Source organism: Colossoma macropomum, unplaced genomic scaffold (assembly GCF_904425465.1).
Source record: "Colossoma macropomum unplaced genomic scaffold, Colossoma_macropomum, whole genome shotgun sequence".
Lineage (NCBI taxonomy): Eukaryota > Metazoa > Chordata > Actinopteri > Characiformes > Serrasalmidae > Colossoma > Colossoma macropomum.
Window position 1 is genome coordinate 21477625 of NW_023494807.1, and position 15414 is coordinate 21493038.

General features: G+C 34.3%; 1 protein-coding gene across 1 annotated transcript; it reads right to left on the reverse strand.

The window, feature by feature from the left end:
- Positions 1–1132: 1132 nt before the first annotated feature.
- fcer1gl (Fc receptor, IgE, high affinity I, gamma polypeptide like) lies at positions 1133–11067 on the reverse strand. The gene is made up of 5 exons (XM_036555759.1): positions 10952–11067; positions 9312–9403; positions 7090–7119; positions 6602–6628; positions 1133–1565 (listed from the first exon to the last, which is right to left on the reverse strand). Exons 1-5 carry the CDS (start codon positions 11004–11006, stop codon positions 1497–1499), a joined length of 273 nt encoding a protein of 90 aa, XP_036411652.1. The 5' UTR covers positions 11007–11067; the 3' UTR covers positions 1133–1496.
- Between the last annotated feature and the right edge of the window lie 4347 nt (positions 11068–15414).

The following is a 15414-nucleotide window of genomic DNA, read 5'->3' on the forward strand; positions in this document are numbered from 1 at the left end:
CAGGCCCTTCTTGCTGTGGGACAGCTGTGCAGTGAGAAATGTCATGTTAAAGTCAGCATGTCTGACTGCCCTCCTTAGCTTCTTCATTCTTGTCTTCTCAGTGCCACCTTCTTTTTTGCAGTTCTTGCCACTGCTGTCCATCTCCACATGATTTACATATGAAAATGGGCACATCAGTAATGCAAAAAGCAGTAATGAGCTCTGTGGAGGACTGCTGTATCAGATCAGCCAGTATCAGATTCACACAGTCATGCTGAATTTCATATGCTAACCTCTCAAGGCTAATGTTAACTTCTTATTCAAATTTTCATTCCATCTTAAATAGCGCAGCTGTCATCTGTACAGGCGTCTGAAATGAATGCGTTTACATGCACTTAATAATCCGATCATTATGTGTTATATGATTATTCAAGTGGTCATGTAAACAGCATACTCCGATTTCTTAGATCAGATAAAGGCCTAGAAATATAAAAGAAAAAAAATGAAGAGAGCTGGATTTTAGCTCAGTAATTGGGTTTTTCTACACACTGTGTGTGTGTGTGTGTAGGTAACACCAGTGACATTTTTTATGAAAACTGCATTTTACAAAATGGCTGCTACAAAGCATAAAACCACATGTTGTCAATCACAGAATATCTACTAAAAAGCTAAATGAGAAAATTTCTGCTAACTTAAAAAAGACATGGTGGATTTACCATGTGCTTTTCTTCATAGATCTTTAGAAAATAGGTGAAAGGAAGTGGTGATGTCATCAGTGTGATTTTTATTTGAAAATAAGAGATTTTTTGTTATGCAGTAACACCAGTGACACAACTCCTGAAGGCCACAACTTCCATTACATATTTTATAATATTTATTTGGCATTTGTTTTCTTTATATCATTTAAATCATATATTTCATAGTCATGTATAGATTATTGCAGTTAAAAGTGCAGAAAAACATGTTTTTTACCTTAAAATATGCCACTTACTCTTTACACATGGCTGTGAGGACAAGCACTTCTGTGGTGCTTGGAATTCCATTTTATTGATTTAAAACCCAAATTGCTAAATTGATTCTATTTAGCCTTCATGATATCATACATCATGATAATGTTGACAACAGCGCCATACATCATAAACACCACACCTCCTTTTATTTATCCATGTTATTTATTAAAAGAGTTCATTTTATCCCATCCAATACACTCACATCTGTACATTCATCACCTCTGTTTGCTCTTAAGACAGATTAACATCTAACAGAGTCAGCAAAACAGAACTATACCTGTACAACTATATAACTATATGACTATAGTCTATTTAGGTAAATGTTACAAGCCGTTTAGCACGCTATGAATCTATGAACTGTTAAAAGCAAGCATTATACAAAAATGAAATAAAAAATACATTAATGAAATGAATAGAAAAACTGAATAGAAAAAATATCATTAGTTTTGCAGAGTTGTTCTCAGAAAACAGCATTAAAGACATCAGATCAAACAGCTGAAGACTCATTTATGCCAAAGCTTTCCTCTTGTTCACATTGAGGGTCTCATAGGTGTCCTGAGCGTGGGGCTTCAAACCCTGATAGCGAAAGAGATCGACATATTTAGACATATATTGACATTCTGACGTATTTAACACCTACAGGCGCATGCAAAACTTTGAACACCCCACATCCTCTGCAGAGGACAAACTTAAGTGTGGCAATTTTCTGCAAACTTTAGTGCAAAACTTCTGTTTATTTGCTGAGTTTGTCATATTGGATGGATAGATAAATAAATAAATAAATAAATGTGCCTTCACTTTTGCACAGGCCTCATTTTTTTGTTTTACTTTTTGTTTCCCAAAGATGTTAAAACAAATACATAAATATCCAGCAAGTAAACAGTAATTGTGCATTAAAATGTGCAAAAATGTGTTGTGTTCTTATTTTCATGTAGAAAATTGCATGTAATTTTACCAGGGGTGCCACATCTTTACATTTAACAGTATCTTAGCCTTGCATCACTGAATGGGTCAATTTAGAGGAGATGGAAAGCAACGACCTTAACTTAAAATTTATATTCCAACAATAAATAAATAAATAAATAATCAGTATAATTCTATTGTTGTGATGTAAATCAGTGTTATTCAAGGTGATTTGATGTGAAATTGGATTGGATTTTCATTACAGTGGTGGTGATAGGAACCAGGGAACATGATGTCTTTAGTGCAAATCTAGCCAGTTTGTTTAGTATCCGTTTTCTCATTGAATTTGTTATTTGAGTGATTTTTAGTCCTGCTGAACATTAAAAAGAGTAAAACACATCAGCGGCTTCACAGATGCTAAAGTATTATTTTTAATTGAAACAACAAATTTGAAGGTTGTTTTAAGTTTAAATGAAAAAAAAAATACAAATGGTCTGCCTTACATAATTTTATGCGTTTTTATTTTAATAATAAATCTTTTTTCAAGATTTTTTGTCCATGGTGTAACCGAAATATAAAAAGGCATTAAAAAGCAGGACTTTTTGGATTATGTTTTGTATGAATATCTAAAAGGGGGAAAGACTAGCTCTGAGCAGTTCCTGATTAGTGTAATCTCTAAATATTTCTGATAAATTTTGCTAAACTACTAACAGCCTCATGTTTCCCTAAAATATTGCATCAGCAGTGTTACTGATAAAACATTAAGTAGTTTTAAAATTGAAATAAAATAACAACAGGAATGCAATAGTTGTAATTCTATACATATGATGTGACATTGAAATTAAAGTGGCAGTGGATTAAACAGTCGTATGGAAAAGTTTGGGCACCCCTGGTCAAATGATGTTTTGTTGATTTTCTAAGAGAAATAATTGGTAACACTTTACATTAAGGGTCGCTAATCAATCATTAAATATATAATAATCAACTATTAGTTTCCCATTATTTAGTTATTAGTTAACTCTTTATTAAGCATCAGCTATTACTTAGTAATTGATTAAGCAATTATCAATTAGTAATTAAGTACACTGTTGATAAGTTAGTTTGTCGTTAGTTTGTGGCTTACTTACTCGTTATCTGTGTGCTAATTGCTGCTTATTACATTGTTAATTAACTAATAAGTATTTTTCTTCATATAAAGAAGTAACGTGATAACTTACTAGCACCTATGTGTTAATCCCGCTGATTATCTGTTAATTAATTTTCCATCACCTCCATATATTCAGTTGCTTCACTTTTTTCACTTTGGTTCTTGTTCATTAAAGATGCTTATGGTCACATCTGACCGTAAGATGAGCGCACACAAATTCACTGACGGTTTTGTTATTCATCACGTTCATCTTGTCATATCTGTACTCATATCTGGTAGGAGTGCATGTAAATTTGGGCATAAATGCTGGATATGTGGCTAATTAACCAAAACTATTGTCAACATAATCTGTAATTGCAAAAATAAGAACAACAGTAGAAAATTTCAATAACACTAATTTGTGTGCATGACAGTCCAGTACAAAAGTGGATGTACTTACTTTACATGCACATTGATATAAACAAGTGCTGCAACTATTTCATGTTCCATTTAAAGACACATTACACTGTGCTTTTGTTTCATACTACTGACTCACAAACACAGCTTCGGTCATACACTGCAATAATACAGCGTTTATTTTAGGGAATTAATTACACTAAACAATCACTCTACTATGTTAAGAACACTGAGAGTATTTAGTTTTATTTCACATTTTATTTTTTTTCCAGTTGTTGTCATTTTAATACTATTAAGTTTGGTCAGCAGGGGAGGAGTGCACTCACTGCTGGACATCAAACTCCACCCACGAGCACAGCCATTAGCTTTCATGCCAAACACTGCCGTTTTATTGGCTGGCTACTGAAACATCTGCATGAATTAGTGTGTGCTTCATGTAAATGATATGTAAATGAGGTGCTGGTAGGCTGGTTTCATGCACTGAAGCTGATTTATCAATTTATCATTTATGCTCAAATCTCCACGTTTCCACATCGTACAAAATTGTTATGGATCAGACGCAGAGCAGTTCATACCTTATAAAAGGCAAAAAAACATGTTTTTTTACGTAACTTTGATGATTAATGGCTATTAGATCTTTACATTTTGACCATTAATTACTTCTTAAATTCCACTTAATCAACCATTCATTGCTTCTTAAATTCCTCTTACTTAACCATTGATTACTGCTTTTGTGTCCCTCCAAGTAAAGTGACAACACAAAATCAGTAATTAATGGTTAAGTAAGAGGAATTTAAGAAGTAATTAATGGTCAAAATGTAAAGATCTAATGGCTATTTTGTCATGATAGTGCCTGAAAACTAACATATGTCTGTTGTAGCTCAGTATTTGAGCATTATAGTTCACTGCTAATGCTTAATCCGGACGTAATCGCGACTCTTTGTGAAAAGGGCCCATGGCCATTAGATCTTTACATTTTGACCATTCATTGCTTCTTAAATTCCTCTTACTTAACCATTAATTACTGCTTTTGTGTCCCTCCAAGTAAAGTGACAACACAAAAGCAGTAATTAATGATTAAGTAAGAAGAATTTAAGAAGCAATGAATGGTTGATTAAGTACAACTGCTGGAGCTCCGTGTTTGAGCGCTACAGTTCACTACTAAACATTCTAACGGCGCGTCTGCAGTAGCTTTATGGAGAGGAAGTGAGTTTTACCCTGCTAATGCTTAAACCGGAAGTAAACGCGAATCTTGTGAAAAGGGCCCATTAATCATCAAAGTTACGTAAAAAAAAGAACACGTTTTTTTGCCTTTTATAAGGTATGAACTGCTCTGCGTCTGATTCATAACAATTTTGTACGATGTGGAAACAAGTGGAGATTTGAGCATAAACGATAAATCAGCTTCAGTGCATGAAACCAGCCTACCAGCACCTCATTTACATATTATTTCATGAAGCACACACTAATTCATGCAGATGTTTCAGTAGCCAGCCAATAAAACGGCAGTGTTTGGCATGAAAGCTAATGGCCGTGCTCGTGGGTGGAGTTTGATGTCCAGCAGTGAGTGCACTCCTCCCCTGCTGACCAAACTTAATAGTATTAAAATGAAAACAACTGGAAAAAATAAAATGTGAAATAAAACAAAACACTCTGTGTTGTTAACATAGTAGAGTGATTGTTTAGTGTAGTTAATTCCCTAAAATAAACGCTGTATTATTGCAGTGTATGACCGAAGCTGTGTTTGTGAGTCAGTAGTATGAAACAAAAGCACAGTGTAATGTGTCTTTAAATGGAACATGAAATAGTTGCAGCACTTGTTTATATCAATGTGCATGTAAATTAAGTACATCCACGTTTGTACTGGACGGTCATGCACACAAATTAGTGTTATTGAAATTTTCTACTGTTGTTCTTATTTTTGCAATTACAGATTATGTTGACAATAGTTTTGGTTAATTAGCCACATATCCAGCATTTATGCCCAAATTTACATGCACTCCTACCAGATATGAGTACAGATATGCCAAGATGAACGTGATGAATAACAAAACCGTCCATGAATTTGTGTGCACTTATCTTACGGTCAGATGTGACCATAAGCATCTTTAATGAACGAATGTAAGAAAAGTGAAGCAACTGAATATATGGAGGTGATGGAAAGTTAATTAACAGATAATTAGCGGGATTAACACATAGGTGCTAGTAAGTTATCACGTTACTTCTTTATATGAAGAAAAATACTTATTAGTTAATTAACAATGTAATAAGCAGCAATTAGCACACAGATAACGAGTAAGCAAGCCACAAACTAATGACAAACTAACTTATCAACTAACAGTGTACTTAATTACTAATTGATAATTGCTTAATCAATTACTAAGTAATAGCTGATGCTTAATAAAGAGTTAACTAATAACTAAATAATGGGAAACTAATAGTTGATTATTATATATTTAATGATTGATTAGCGACCCTTAATGTAAAGTGTTACCAATTTAACATATTGGGAAAAAATAAAACATAAACTTTAGCCCATGCAAAAGTTTTATATTACATTTTACGTATAACATTTTATATATAAAATAAACTATATTCAAATAAATAGAAATTGAAAGCATGTTTACGTTTGTTCACTCTAGAGGATGTGTTAATTTATTTTCACTTAGAAAATCAACAACGTGTCGTGATTTGATGGGGACTAAGATTTGAGTAATTTGATCAGAGGTGTTATAGTCAGCGGTGTTACAGTTTTGGTGATGTCACACAGAGTATGTTTTGTACTTGAATAACATATCATCTTTCGCACAGGAACAATAGAATGACCCGTAACTGCTATGCTTCTAGAGGCTATAAACTCTTTGGACGTCTGGTTACTATCACCACTGTCCACCATCACTGACTTGGTATGTTTCTCTAGAATGGAAAGTTTCATGTCAAACAACTCTGAATGACTGTGAACATTTTAGCGACAGAATTATGCAGAAATGTACACAAACCAGAATTCTCCTTTGGTGTATGCTAATGAATTGAGATTTTATTCCAGGGTTACACAATGTAAAAGCAAATGGTAAATAATAAAACAGAAAAAAGTGAATTATGAGGTTTTGATATGACAACAAAAGTGCATTTGGGGTGTATTTTTCTTGTATGTCTGTCACTGTACCTGGTAGATGCCTTCTCCTTGTTTCTCCTTGTTTAAGAGAGAAAAAAACAGTGTGATTAATAACATCAGAAAATAGAACAAGAACATTTCTGTGAAGTTTGTTTCTCAACAGTGCGTGGTGCTTTGTTCCAGTTTGTGGTGTCATTGTTTGACAGAGAAACGACGGTTCCTGTTTCTGTCTCCAACCTTTTAAGATGTTTTATTCTGGGATGAGCTCAGACAGAGCGGATAAATTAAACTTCAGTCGAACGCGGTCTCCTTAGAAGCCTTCCAACTTCAGACACCAGTAGGAGGTTAGTTGTGGAGCTCAGTGGAAATACTGAGATGTGTTGATGTGTATATAAATATCTGTTAGTGGTCAGTACACACACAGGAAGCAGAACCGAGAGCACACAGCGCACAGAGGAAGTCAGGACGAGAAACAGGGCAAGCAGACCAACGGACCCACAGATAAAGTACACAGATAGAGATTCAGAAAGAGGGCCTACCTCTGCAGGACTCCCACTGTTTCCACGCATCTGCACAACATATAATGATAAAAGATGGTGATTATTGTTGTTCACAGTAATGTGTGCACTTAAAAGAACTACACTTTGTGTGGTCATAATTTAATTATACCACATATTTGCGCTCATTTAAATACACACTTCAAAAGAATGGTGCTAAAAGGCGCGACGCCACACAAGTAGTTTTGCTTCCCTTAAAAAGTATTCAAGAGATGGTTTAAGTCTTTAAAAGACGCAATTTTAAATGGCTCAGAGGTAAACAGTCATTTAGAGTGGCCCGAATTGTGGCCACTCTAAATGACTTTGTGGTGGTGGTGACAGGAACAAGATATAGATAGATAGATAGATAGATAGATAGATATAGATAGATAGATCACCCAGAGGGAAAGTTGTGTATTACAGCAGCACAAAGTACAGTAAAACAAGATCTAAGTTTTACCGTATATTATTACACACATGCATAAATAGAAGTAAATATACATTAAGAATAAAAAAAATCTGTAGACTTAAAATTTGACAAAACTTTTCAGAGTGAAGTGCAGAGCGAGCAATGTTGTTGCTGTTGGAACAAAATCATCTCTTTACAAGTTTTCAGGAGAAAGAATAACATTCTTAACTTGAAATGTAAGTTAATGGTGATGATGTGTTTAAGAAGAATAAAAAGATTTATGAGGTTTCGACAATATATGGACATTGTTACTTCAACATAAAATATATTTGCAAAGGTGACATATTTTGAGTTTCTATGTCAAAGACCCCCTATGGTTCACTTCTTGGCATATACATGCATCAGATGTTTATACTGCATTTGAAGTTGAAGCTGCCTATATGCAGAGGAAATAGAACAAATGGACAGTATTACATTTCGCTGTCACGCTAAAGCCTTGTATCTCCTTTTTTGTTGTTTTCCACTTTTTTTTGCATTATCTGAAAACTCCAGTTGCCCTTTGCATTATATTAAAATTTCAATATGAATGGACAGGAATCCTCCAAAATTGCTTGGAAAAAATGTTCTTACATCAATTTCCTTCACTAGTTAAGAATGTTTTCCTTCTCCTGTAAAGTTACTTTTTCAAGATATGAGGTTTTGTTCCAACAGTGATATTCTGTCTGCATATTTGCACATATTTCAATTGATTGGCATATATAAATGTACATATATTTTTCAAGTTAAGAATGCTTTTCCTTCTCCTGTAAAGTTACCATATTACAGATACAAGGTTTTCTTCCAATAGCGATGATACACCACCTACATATGTGCATATATTTCAATTTATTGGCATATATTTAAATCTTTAATGGCATAGTTAAATATATTTATCACACATATTTTAAAACATAACATATATGCACACAGCTAACATATGTACAGCAAACATATATACATACATTTTTGTCCATATTGGTACATTTCAGTGCAACAGATGTGTCAGTTATTTTTCATTACTCCTACATCTTTTCCATTACACTTATTACTCTATCTAAGAACATACAGCAACAAGTGCAATTCTCATCAGATAGTCACCAGACAACAAAAATAGAAGTAAGCGTCAGTACGGCGCTTTTTCATGAGTGTTGCTGCTAACTGCATCACTCACATGCTTAGACACTACTCTTGACCATAAAAGGTTTCGATTGTGTTATGATCACCATGTCAGTTGCTCATTAGGCTTCTAAAAGCAAAAGGTGCAAGGTGCAGTGGAGAGATGCCGTGGAAGAACCACATTTGGTTCCTTAAGGAACAATCGATGATTCTTTAAAGAACTGTATTGGTAAATAAGAGAATGTAAAGTGCCTTAATGAAAGTTTAAAGGGCCTTTATCATAGAAGAACTATGTTTGCTGTTGGTTGTAAACAGTGCTAATGTTTCAAAACCTACAGTTCACTCCCCAGTCCATATAGCCCATATATTATTCAGCCTACAGCACTTTATCCCTGCCCATTCACGCTGAAGTTATAAGGCGTGTTTCAGCCTGGGCTGCTTTTGAGTGAGGCGACTCTGCAACTCTGTTGTATTTACATATATCAGGCATAAAGGCACAGTAACAAAACAGCCTGTTTAATTGTAAGAAATTGAGGTTGGAAAACTGACATTTTAAAAGAATTATGACTGTTTTTTTCTGTTAGATGTAAATGCTGTATGATATGTGATGTGAACAGGCTTTGATTGCTAGCATGTGTGTAGTAAATGAAGAATGACCCACCCTCAGCCTGCAGTAGAGGATGGTCAGAATAATGCCGTAGATCACCAGAATCCCATCAAGTATGTAACACAGTCCGCCATTCCCAAGGTCGGCTGAAAGAGAACACGCACACAGACGTCCACGCACTTATTTATTATAACTATCGTTGTTGTTGTTGTTTAAGGGGGATTAGTTATTAGTATTATCCCATTAATGTCCATAATGAAATGTTACATCTCCTTTACATCTACTCACATGTTCTCTAAACATAAACATAAATCTCAAGAAGTGTTTCTAATCTAACCAGATGAGTTGTATCATTTCATATATCATAATAGATCTGGTCACATAGGACTATTGATTTTAAACCGAACAACAGAATAACCCAATTTGATTATGAATAAAAGCATAAAAAGTTACATGCAATTATATTTTAATTGAAAAAAGTCCTGTTAGATGTTTATCCAAGGTATAACTACACAAAATTACATTGTTTTAGACCAATTTCAGCAAGTTCTGTGGCATTTTTACTTATTATACTAGCTGTTAGCTGTTGGACATAAACTATAAACATCAATGTAGCTTAACATTAAAACTCTTTTATAATATAGACTTACTAAATTGTAACACTCGAGACTAAGATCGAGACTAAGATTGTGAACATGTTTTAGAAGAAATTAATGGAAATATTTCAAAAGAAAACTTTTCACATGATGAATTCTGTTAAAAAACCAGCACCACTGTTATCCTATTTGTAAAATCATCTCACAATACAGGAAATTTATGAACTAACAGGAAGTTAATGTACTTTTTTTTATGTTTTTATGAAGAATTAAGGGGAAATGTGTCACACAAAACACAAAAGTCTCTAACTTTTTTACTTTTCACAAGTTTTACTTTTTGGTGTAAAAAATAAAAACAATATGTTTTTTTAATAAATTTGTAAACTTCTCATAATACACTATATATATGAACTCTGAGGTGATAAAGTTGGTATCTCTTCAACTTTCTTATGAAGAATTGAGAGGAAATACGTCAAACGAAAGCAAATTTTTAAACTGTTTTTTTTTTTTTTACTTTTGGTGTGAAAAAAAGAAAAACAATTTACTGTTATCATCACATTCATAAACTGATCTTATTAAGTTTATGAACGTTGAGATTACAAAGTCGGTATCTTTTCGACATGCGTATGAGCAATTGAGGGGAAATATGTCAAATGAAAGTTTCCAAATTTTTTTCTTTTTCACAATATTTTTACTTGATGGTGTAAAAAAAGAAAACATTTTTTCATTATCATCACATTCATAAATTGAACTCATTATACACTTCGTAAATGAAGTCTGAGATGATAAAGTCAATTTTTCTGGCATTTCTATGAAGTACTGTGGGTAAATACGTCAGAAGACAAAAAAATCGGAAGTGACTGAGAGTGCAAAGCAATACCTAGAAGCTATTCTAACTTTATCTGTAAAGAATGTGAAAGAATTTGTTCTACATTGTAAATAAACTCTCTGAGCATAGAAATTGTAAAGTTGAACATATAATGGCAGACTATGACATTGACCTTGACCATTTAAGAGATGGATAAGATACTGAGATTATTAAGATTTAATCTAATCTAATCAGACTAATGAGAAGACAGTGAGGTGAACAGGCCTTACCAGCAGCACTTCCAACATTCAGTAAAAGGACAAGAAATATCCCTGATGTGTACATGCTGGCAGTGGTGGACCGAGCGCAGAGAGGCTGATGGCTGAAGCGATGGCCGAGCAGACCGAGCGGGGTGTGGGGGCTGCGTGTGAGGTTTTGTGAAAGCAGTCCTTCAACAGGAAACTGTGGGTTGTGACAGAGTAGCCACTCAGCGCTATTAGACGCAGCAGGGCAAAAAAAACCAACATTCTCACACCATTCGGTCTCTCTATCTCTCTCTCTGTTTGTCTCTCTTTCACTCTTGCCTGTCTCTCTTTTTCTTTTGTTGTACCTGCTCTCATTCTCTTTCTCTCTCTCTTTTTTCTTTTTCACCTCATTTTTCACTTTGTTTCTCATTCTTCTCTCTTTCTCACTCTCTTTCATTAATCTCTCTCTTTCTCACTTTTTTCTCTCTCTTGTCTCTTCCACCTTTTCTCCCTTTTTCTGTCTTTCAGTCTTCTTTCACTCTTTCTCTTTCACACTTCTTTTTCATTCTTTTTTTTCTCTCTCTTTCTTTCTTTCTTTCTTTCTTTCTTTCTTTCTTTCTTTCTTTCTTTGTCTCTCTCTTTCCTTTTTTACTCATCTCTTTTCTTCATTCTTTCTCTTCCTCCCTCTCTCTCTCTCTCTCTCTCTCCTTTTTTACTCCTCTCTTTTTTCTCTTTCCGTCAATCATTTTCTCTTCTCTGGGTCTGTCTTTCACTCTGCTTCTCTCTTTTTTCTCTTTTTCTATCTCTTTCTTTCTTTCACTCTTTCTCTTTTTCATTATCTCTTCTTTCACTCTTCTCTCTCACGCTTTCTGTGTCAATCATTCTCTTCTCTCTGTCTTTTGCTCTTTCTCTTTTCTTCTCTCTCTGTATCTCTCATCTTTCTATCCTTCTCTCTTCTTTCTATCTTTCTCTCACTCGCTCTTCACACATATACAAACCACAAAAAACAGTTGTGAGAAATGAGGCTCTTTAAGTCTACAGAACAGAACTAAATGACAGCATGAAGAAGTGCTCCTTTTTGTAACTGGAAACAACACAAAGTCCAAATTTATAAGCTGTTTCCTGCTTCATTAAACCACAGGCCTCCCTTGGACTTGTGTCAACAGCAGGCAGAGTCTATGATTATCACACCTGCTCTTAACATGGAACTCAAAACAGAGCTGTATACTGAGGCCTTGCTTGCAATGTCTTCTCAAAATGTGATACAATGTATAGTGCATTCACTGTAGATGACTTGCCTTATGGAACTTATACTTATTACAGTTCCAAATCAAGCCAAAAGTGAAAATGAAAGAACCAGGTTCTGAGCATTAAGGTATGCTACATCTCAAGGAAGTAGCTCTGTGCTGTCTAAGCATGTGGGGGTGGGGAGGGGATTACAGTAACAATTCAAAACAGTGAAGAATATGAGGTATACAATTACGGTATATCAAGAAAATGTGCAATATTTCAGTTAAATGGATTTGAAATGTTATTTACTGTGTTATTTGTTTGTCTGTGCTAATTTAGGTCTGAGAAATAATGCAAATTACACAGTAGATAGCAGAACACATTTTAGATATTGTATTATTATATATTCTGTTTTTATATTTTTAAACACTTAAAATACTTTCAGATTTGACTTTTAGATACAATACCCAACAATTCACCCCACTAAATGCTGACTTAAATAGCAGGGTGCTAAGCTGAATGTGGAGATGTGGAATACTGTCAACATTTTTCAGGGTCACATTTTAACATTTACAGTCCAACACATGAGAAGCTGAACCTGAGAGAAGCTCTTTCGACAGCTTCAGTTATTTTTGTTACACTGGCATATAACTGCAACAATGCTCTGCTTAGATTGCATATTTTTGATGAGATCATTTGGGTGGGGAGTATTTTCAGAATGTTAAAAAGGTCTGAAGAAGTCTAAAGAAGCCTTATGTATTTTGAAACTACTTTTATACCAGTTTCTTTCTAATAGCATTAAACACAAATTTCAAAATTGTTCGTATTTCAAATAAATGCAGCTGAAATATTGCCTAGGTCTGTGTGGGGTCATTGATAGATGGAGTCCAATCTGTAATAACTGACATACCAAATGTTGAGACAGTTTTGAAATAATAATAATAATAATAATAATAATAAAAAAACAGATGAACTGATAAAATAAATAACACTTCTGCTATTGGACGCAGACTTTTCATCTCACTGCACAGAATACATGGACCACACAGGATAAACAACAAGCTCCTTCGGCACCTAACATACAACAATACATATTAGAGAAAGAGTAAGACTTGGGGCAACAATGGACAGTTGTGGGAAATTTGTGTGCAAATGTTCTGAGCCAGTGTAGCACAGATGTATTTACAGTGCCCTCTTGTGAGTAATTTTGCACATATAGCTGCTAGAAAGCTGCTGAACATTAAATATATGGGCATTAAAACAAAAATAAACTCAATAAGATCAAGGGGATACTTCACCTTAGGTGCAACAGGTAATATTTTACAGTCTACAAAAAACCTGGAAATATATGTGGAACATGATACAAAGAAAAAAATAAATAAAATAACACTAGTATACATTACTGCTGTGGAAAAAAAACATTTGGGAAACTGTGGTTCAGGAGGGACTCTGTGTTTACATGTACTTCTTGCCAGTCTTCAGAAATCTTTTCCAAGATGGAAAAACCTGTTAGGATGTTTAGTTAGCAACGCTCCTTCTGGACAAGTAACGCTTTAATTATAAGGTGGTAAACTGGTGGAATCAATGGCTTGCTTTACACAAAAAATCAGGTTGTTACATCTTTATCGCCTGAAAATGACTTTCAAGGATTTTATGTAATGTTAATTAACTGCAGCAATGCTTGCAAGTCTTTATGTATTTATAGGTTGATCCATGATCTGAGCTGCTTCACATTCATTTTTTACTTCTGGTTTATTTATTTCTCAATGATGTTTTGACAAATGTGTCTGTAAACATCATGTACAAAATATACCACAGTAAGACACTGTCAGCAAATCGACACTTGATGTGATCTAAATTAACATAGCACCCTTAAGCTTAGCATAATGTTAGATCATTTATTATTCTGGTAGGTATAAAATGCTAAGTTTCTGTAAATGTACAGTTTTATCTTTAAAAATCATGTTCCTTTCATGATCAATTCCTTCAACTCAAAACAGAAAATCCTGTTTTATAAGTGTTTGTCCCCATATGGAAAAAAATATATATATACGGACATGTAGACTATTTTTTTATATTTCAAATACATTTCAAATACTTTGCAATACATGCCCAAATACATTCCAAACACTAAAATATATTTCAGAATAAATTTATATTCCAGTATCTAAATTTTCATTCTTAGCAAAAGAAACTTTAACATGGCAAAAGCAAGTGTTGTAGATACACCGTGAAAATGCAGTTCAATGATTTGATATCTTGTTTATTTGACATACGTTTTGTGTGGGCGCTGTCTTACCACATACGTACATGGGTAATGCAAAGTGCAACGCAAAACACAGAAGTCAGTACCATTCATTTAGTTAGTTTTTAGTTATATCTCTAACCTTAACAACTACATCATTGGCTATTTTCATACACTGCAAAAGTAGATTGAATAAAATCATTTGGAATATATATTTTTAGAAGTACAGTGATACTACCGCTTACCGATAAACAAACCTAACGTTTCCCTTTAAAAGGTGTTGTTTTCTAGCTAAAATGTGGCTAAGAAGGCTGAGGTGAAGTAAGCTGTGACTGGTCTTGTTAGCTGAGCTGCCAGATGGCGTTTACTTGTCGGCTTTTCTTAAAATCTGTAGGTTTACTTCCTCTTCGGTGTAAATGTGAGATTTGTGTGATCAAATATGACTTTTTGTTGGGTTTAATATTGTACAGTACAGTAATGGTATCAAAAGTTCGTTAGCGTTTGCTAAACAGCTATCTACAGAGGAATATGCCAAGACCAGGAGATTTACGCCAGTAACGGAGTTAAATCAAACACTGTGTGAATCCTGTCTGGGTAAATATAAGTGAAATACGGCAGTAAATGGTGTAAATCCAGTACATCTGCCAGTGGCTGAGTGAAAGATATCAGTGAGGTAAATCTGTCGGTGACTGAGGGAAATATTTAAATTTTCCGTGCCATCTTAAATGGTGCTGCAGTTACATTCTTGCACTTACTGTTTGGGTAAGTGCCGCAACGTTTATGGCGGAACAAAAAATTCCAGAATAAGAAACTGGCGAATAAGCCAAATTCAGCCTTGTGGAAAGAGGAAGGATATTCAGCTGCTCCTGAAAGAAAACTTTACTTTAAATATGGTTAACTGGTTAATAATAGTTTATTTTAATGGAATTATGACTACAGTAACGATTTTCTCACATCACTCCTATTTTCCCGCCGAAGCTCGAGCTCCCTTCAGCAGATGTGAAAAATGCTAATTTGTGTGAATTATGATGGT

Bases quoted from the DNA above. Each gene is read 5' to 3' on its own strand.
- fcer1gl (XM_036555759.1), bottom strand. From the start codon at position 11,006: ATGTACACATCAGGGATATTTCTTGTCCTTTTACTGAATGTTGGAAGT. The intron at 7,120-9,311 runs GTGGGTCATTCT...TATGTTGTGCAG, and splicing joins TCCTCTACTGCAGGCTGAGG to ATGCGTGGAAACAGTGGGAG. The intron at 1,566-6,601 runs GTACAGTGACAG...TTTCGCTATCAG, and splicing joins AAGGAGAAGGCATCTACCAG to GGTTTGAAGCCCCACGCTCA.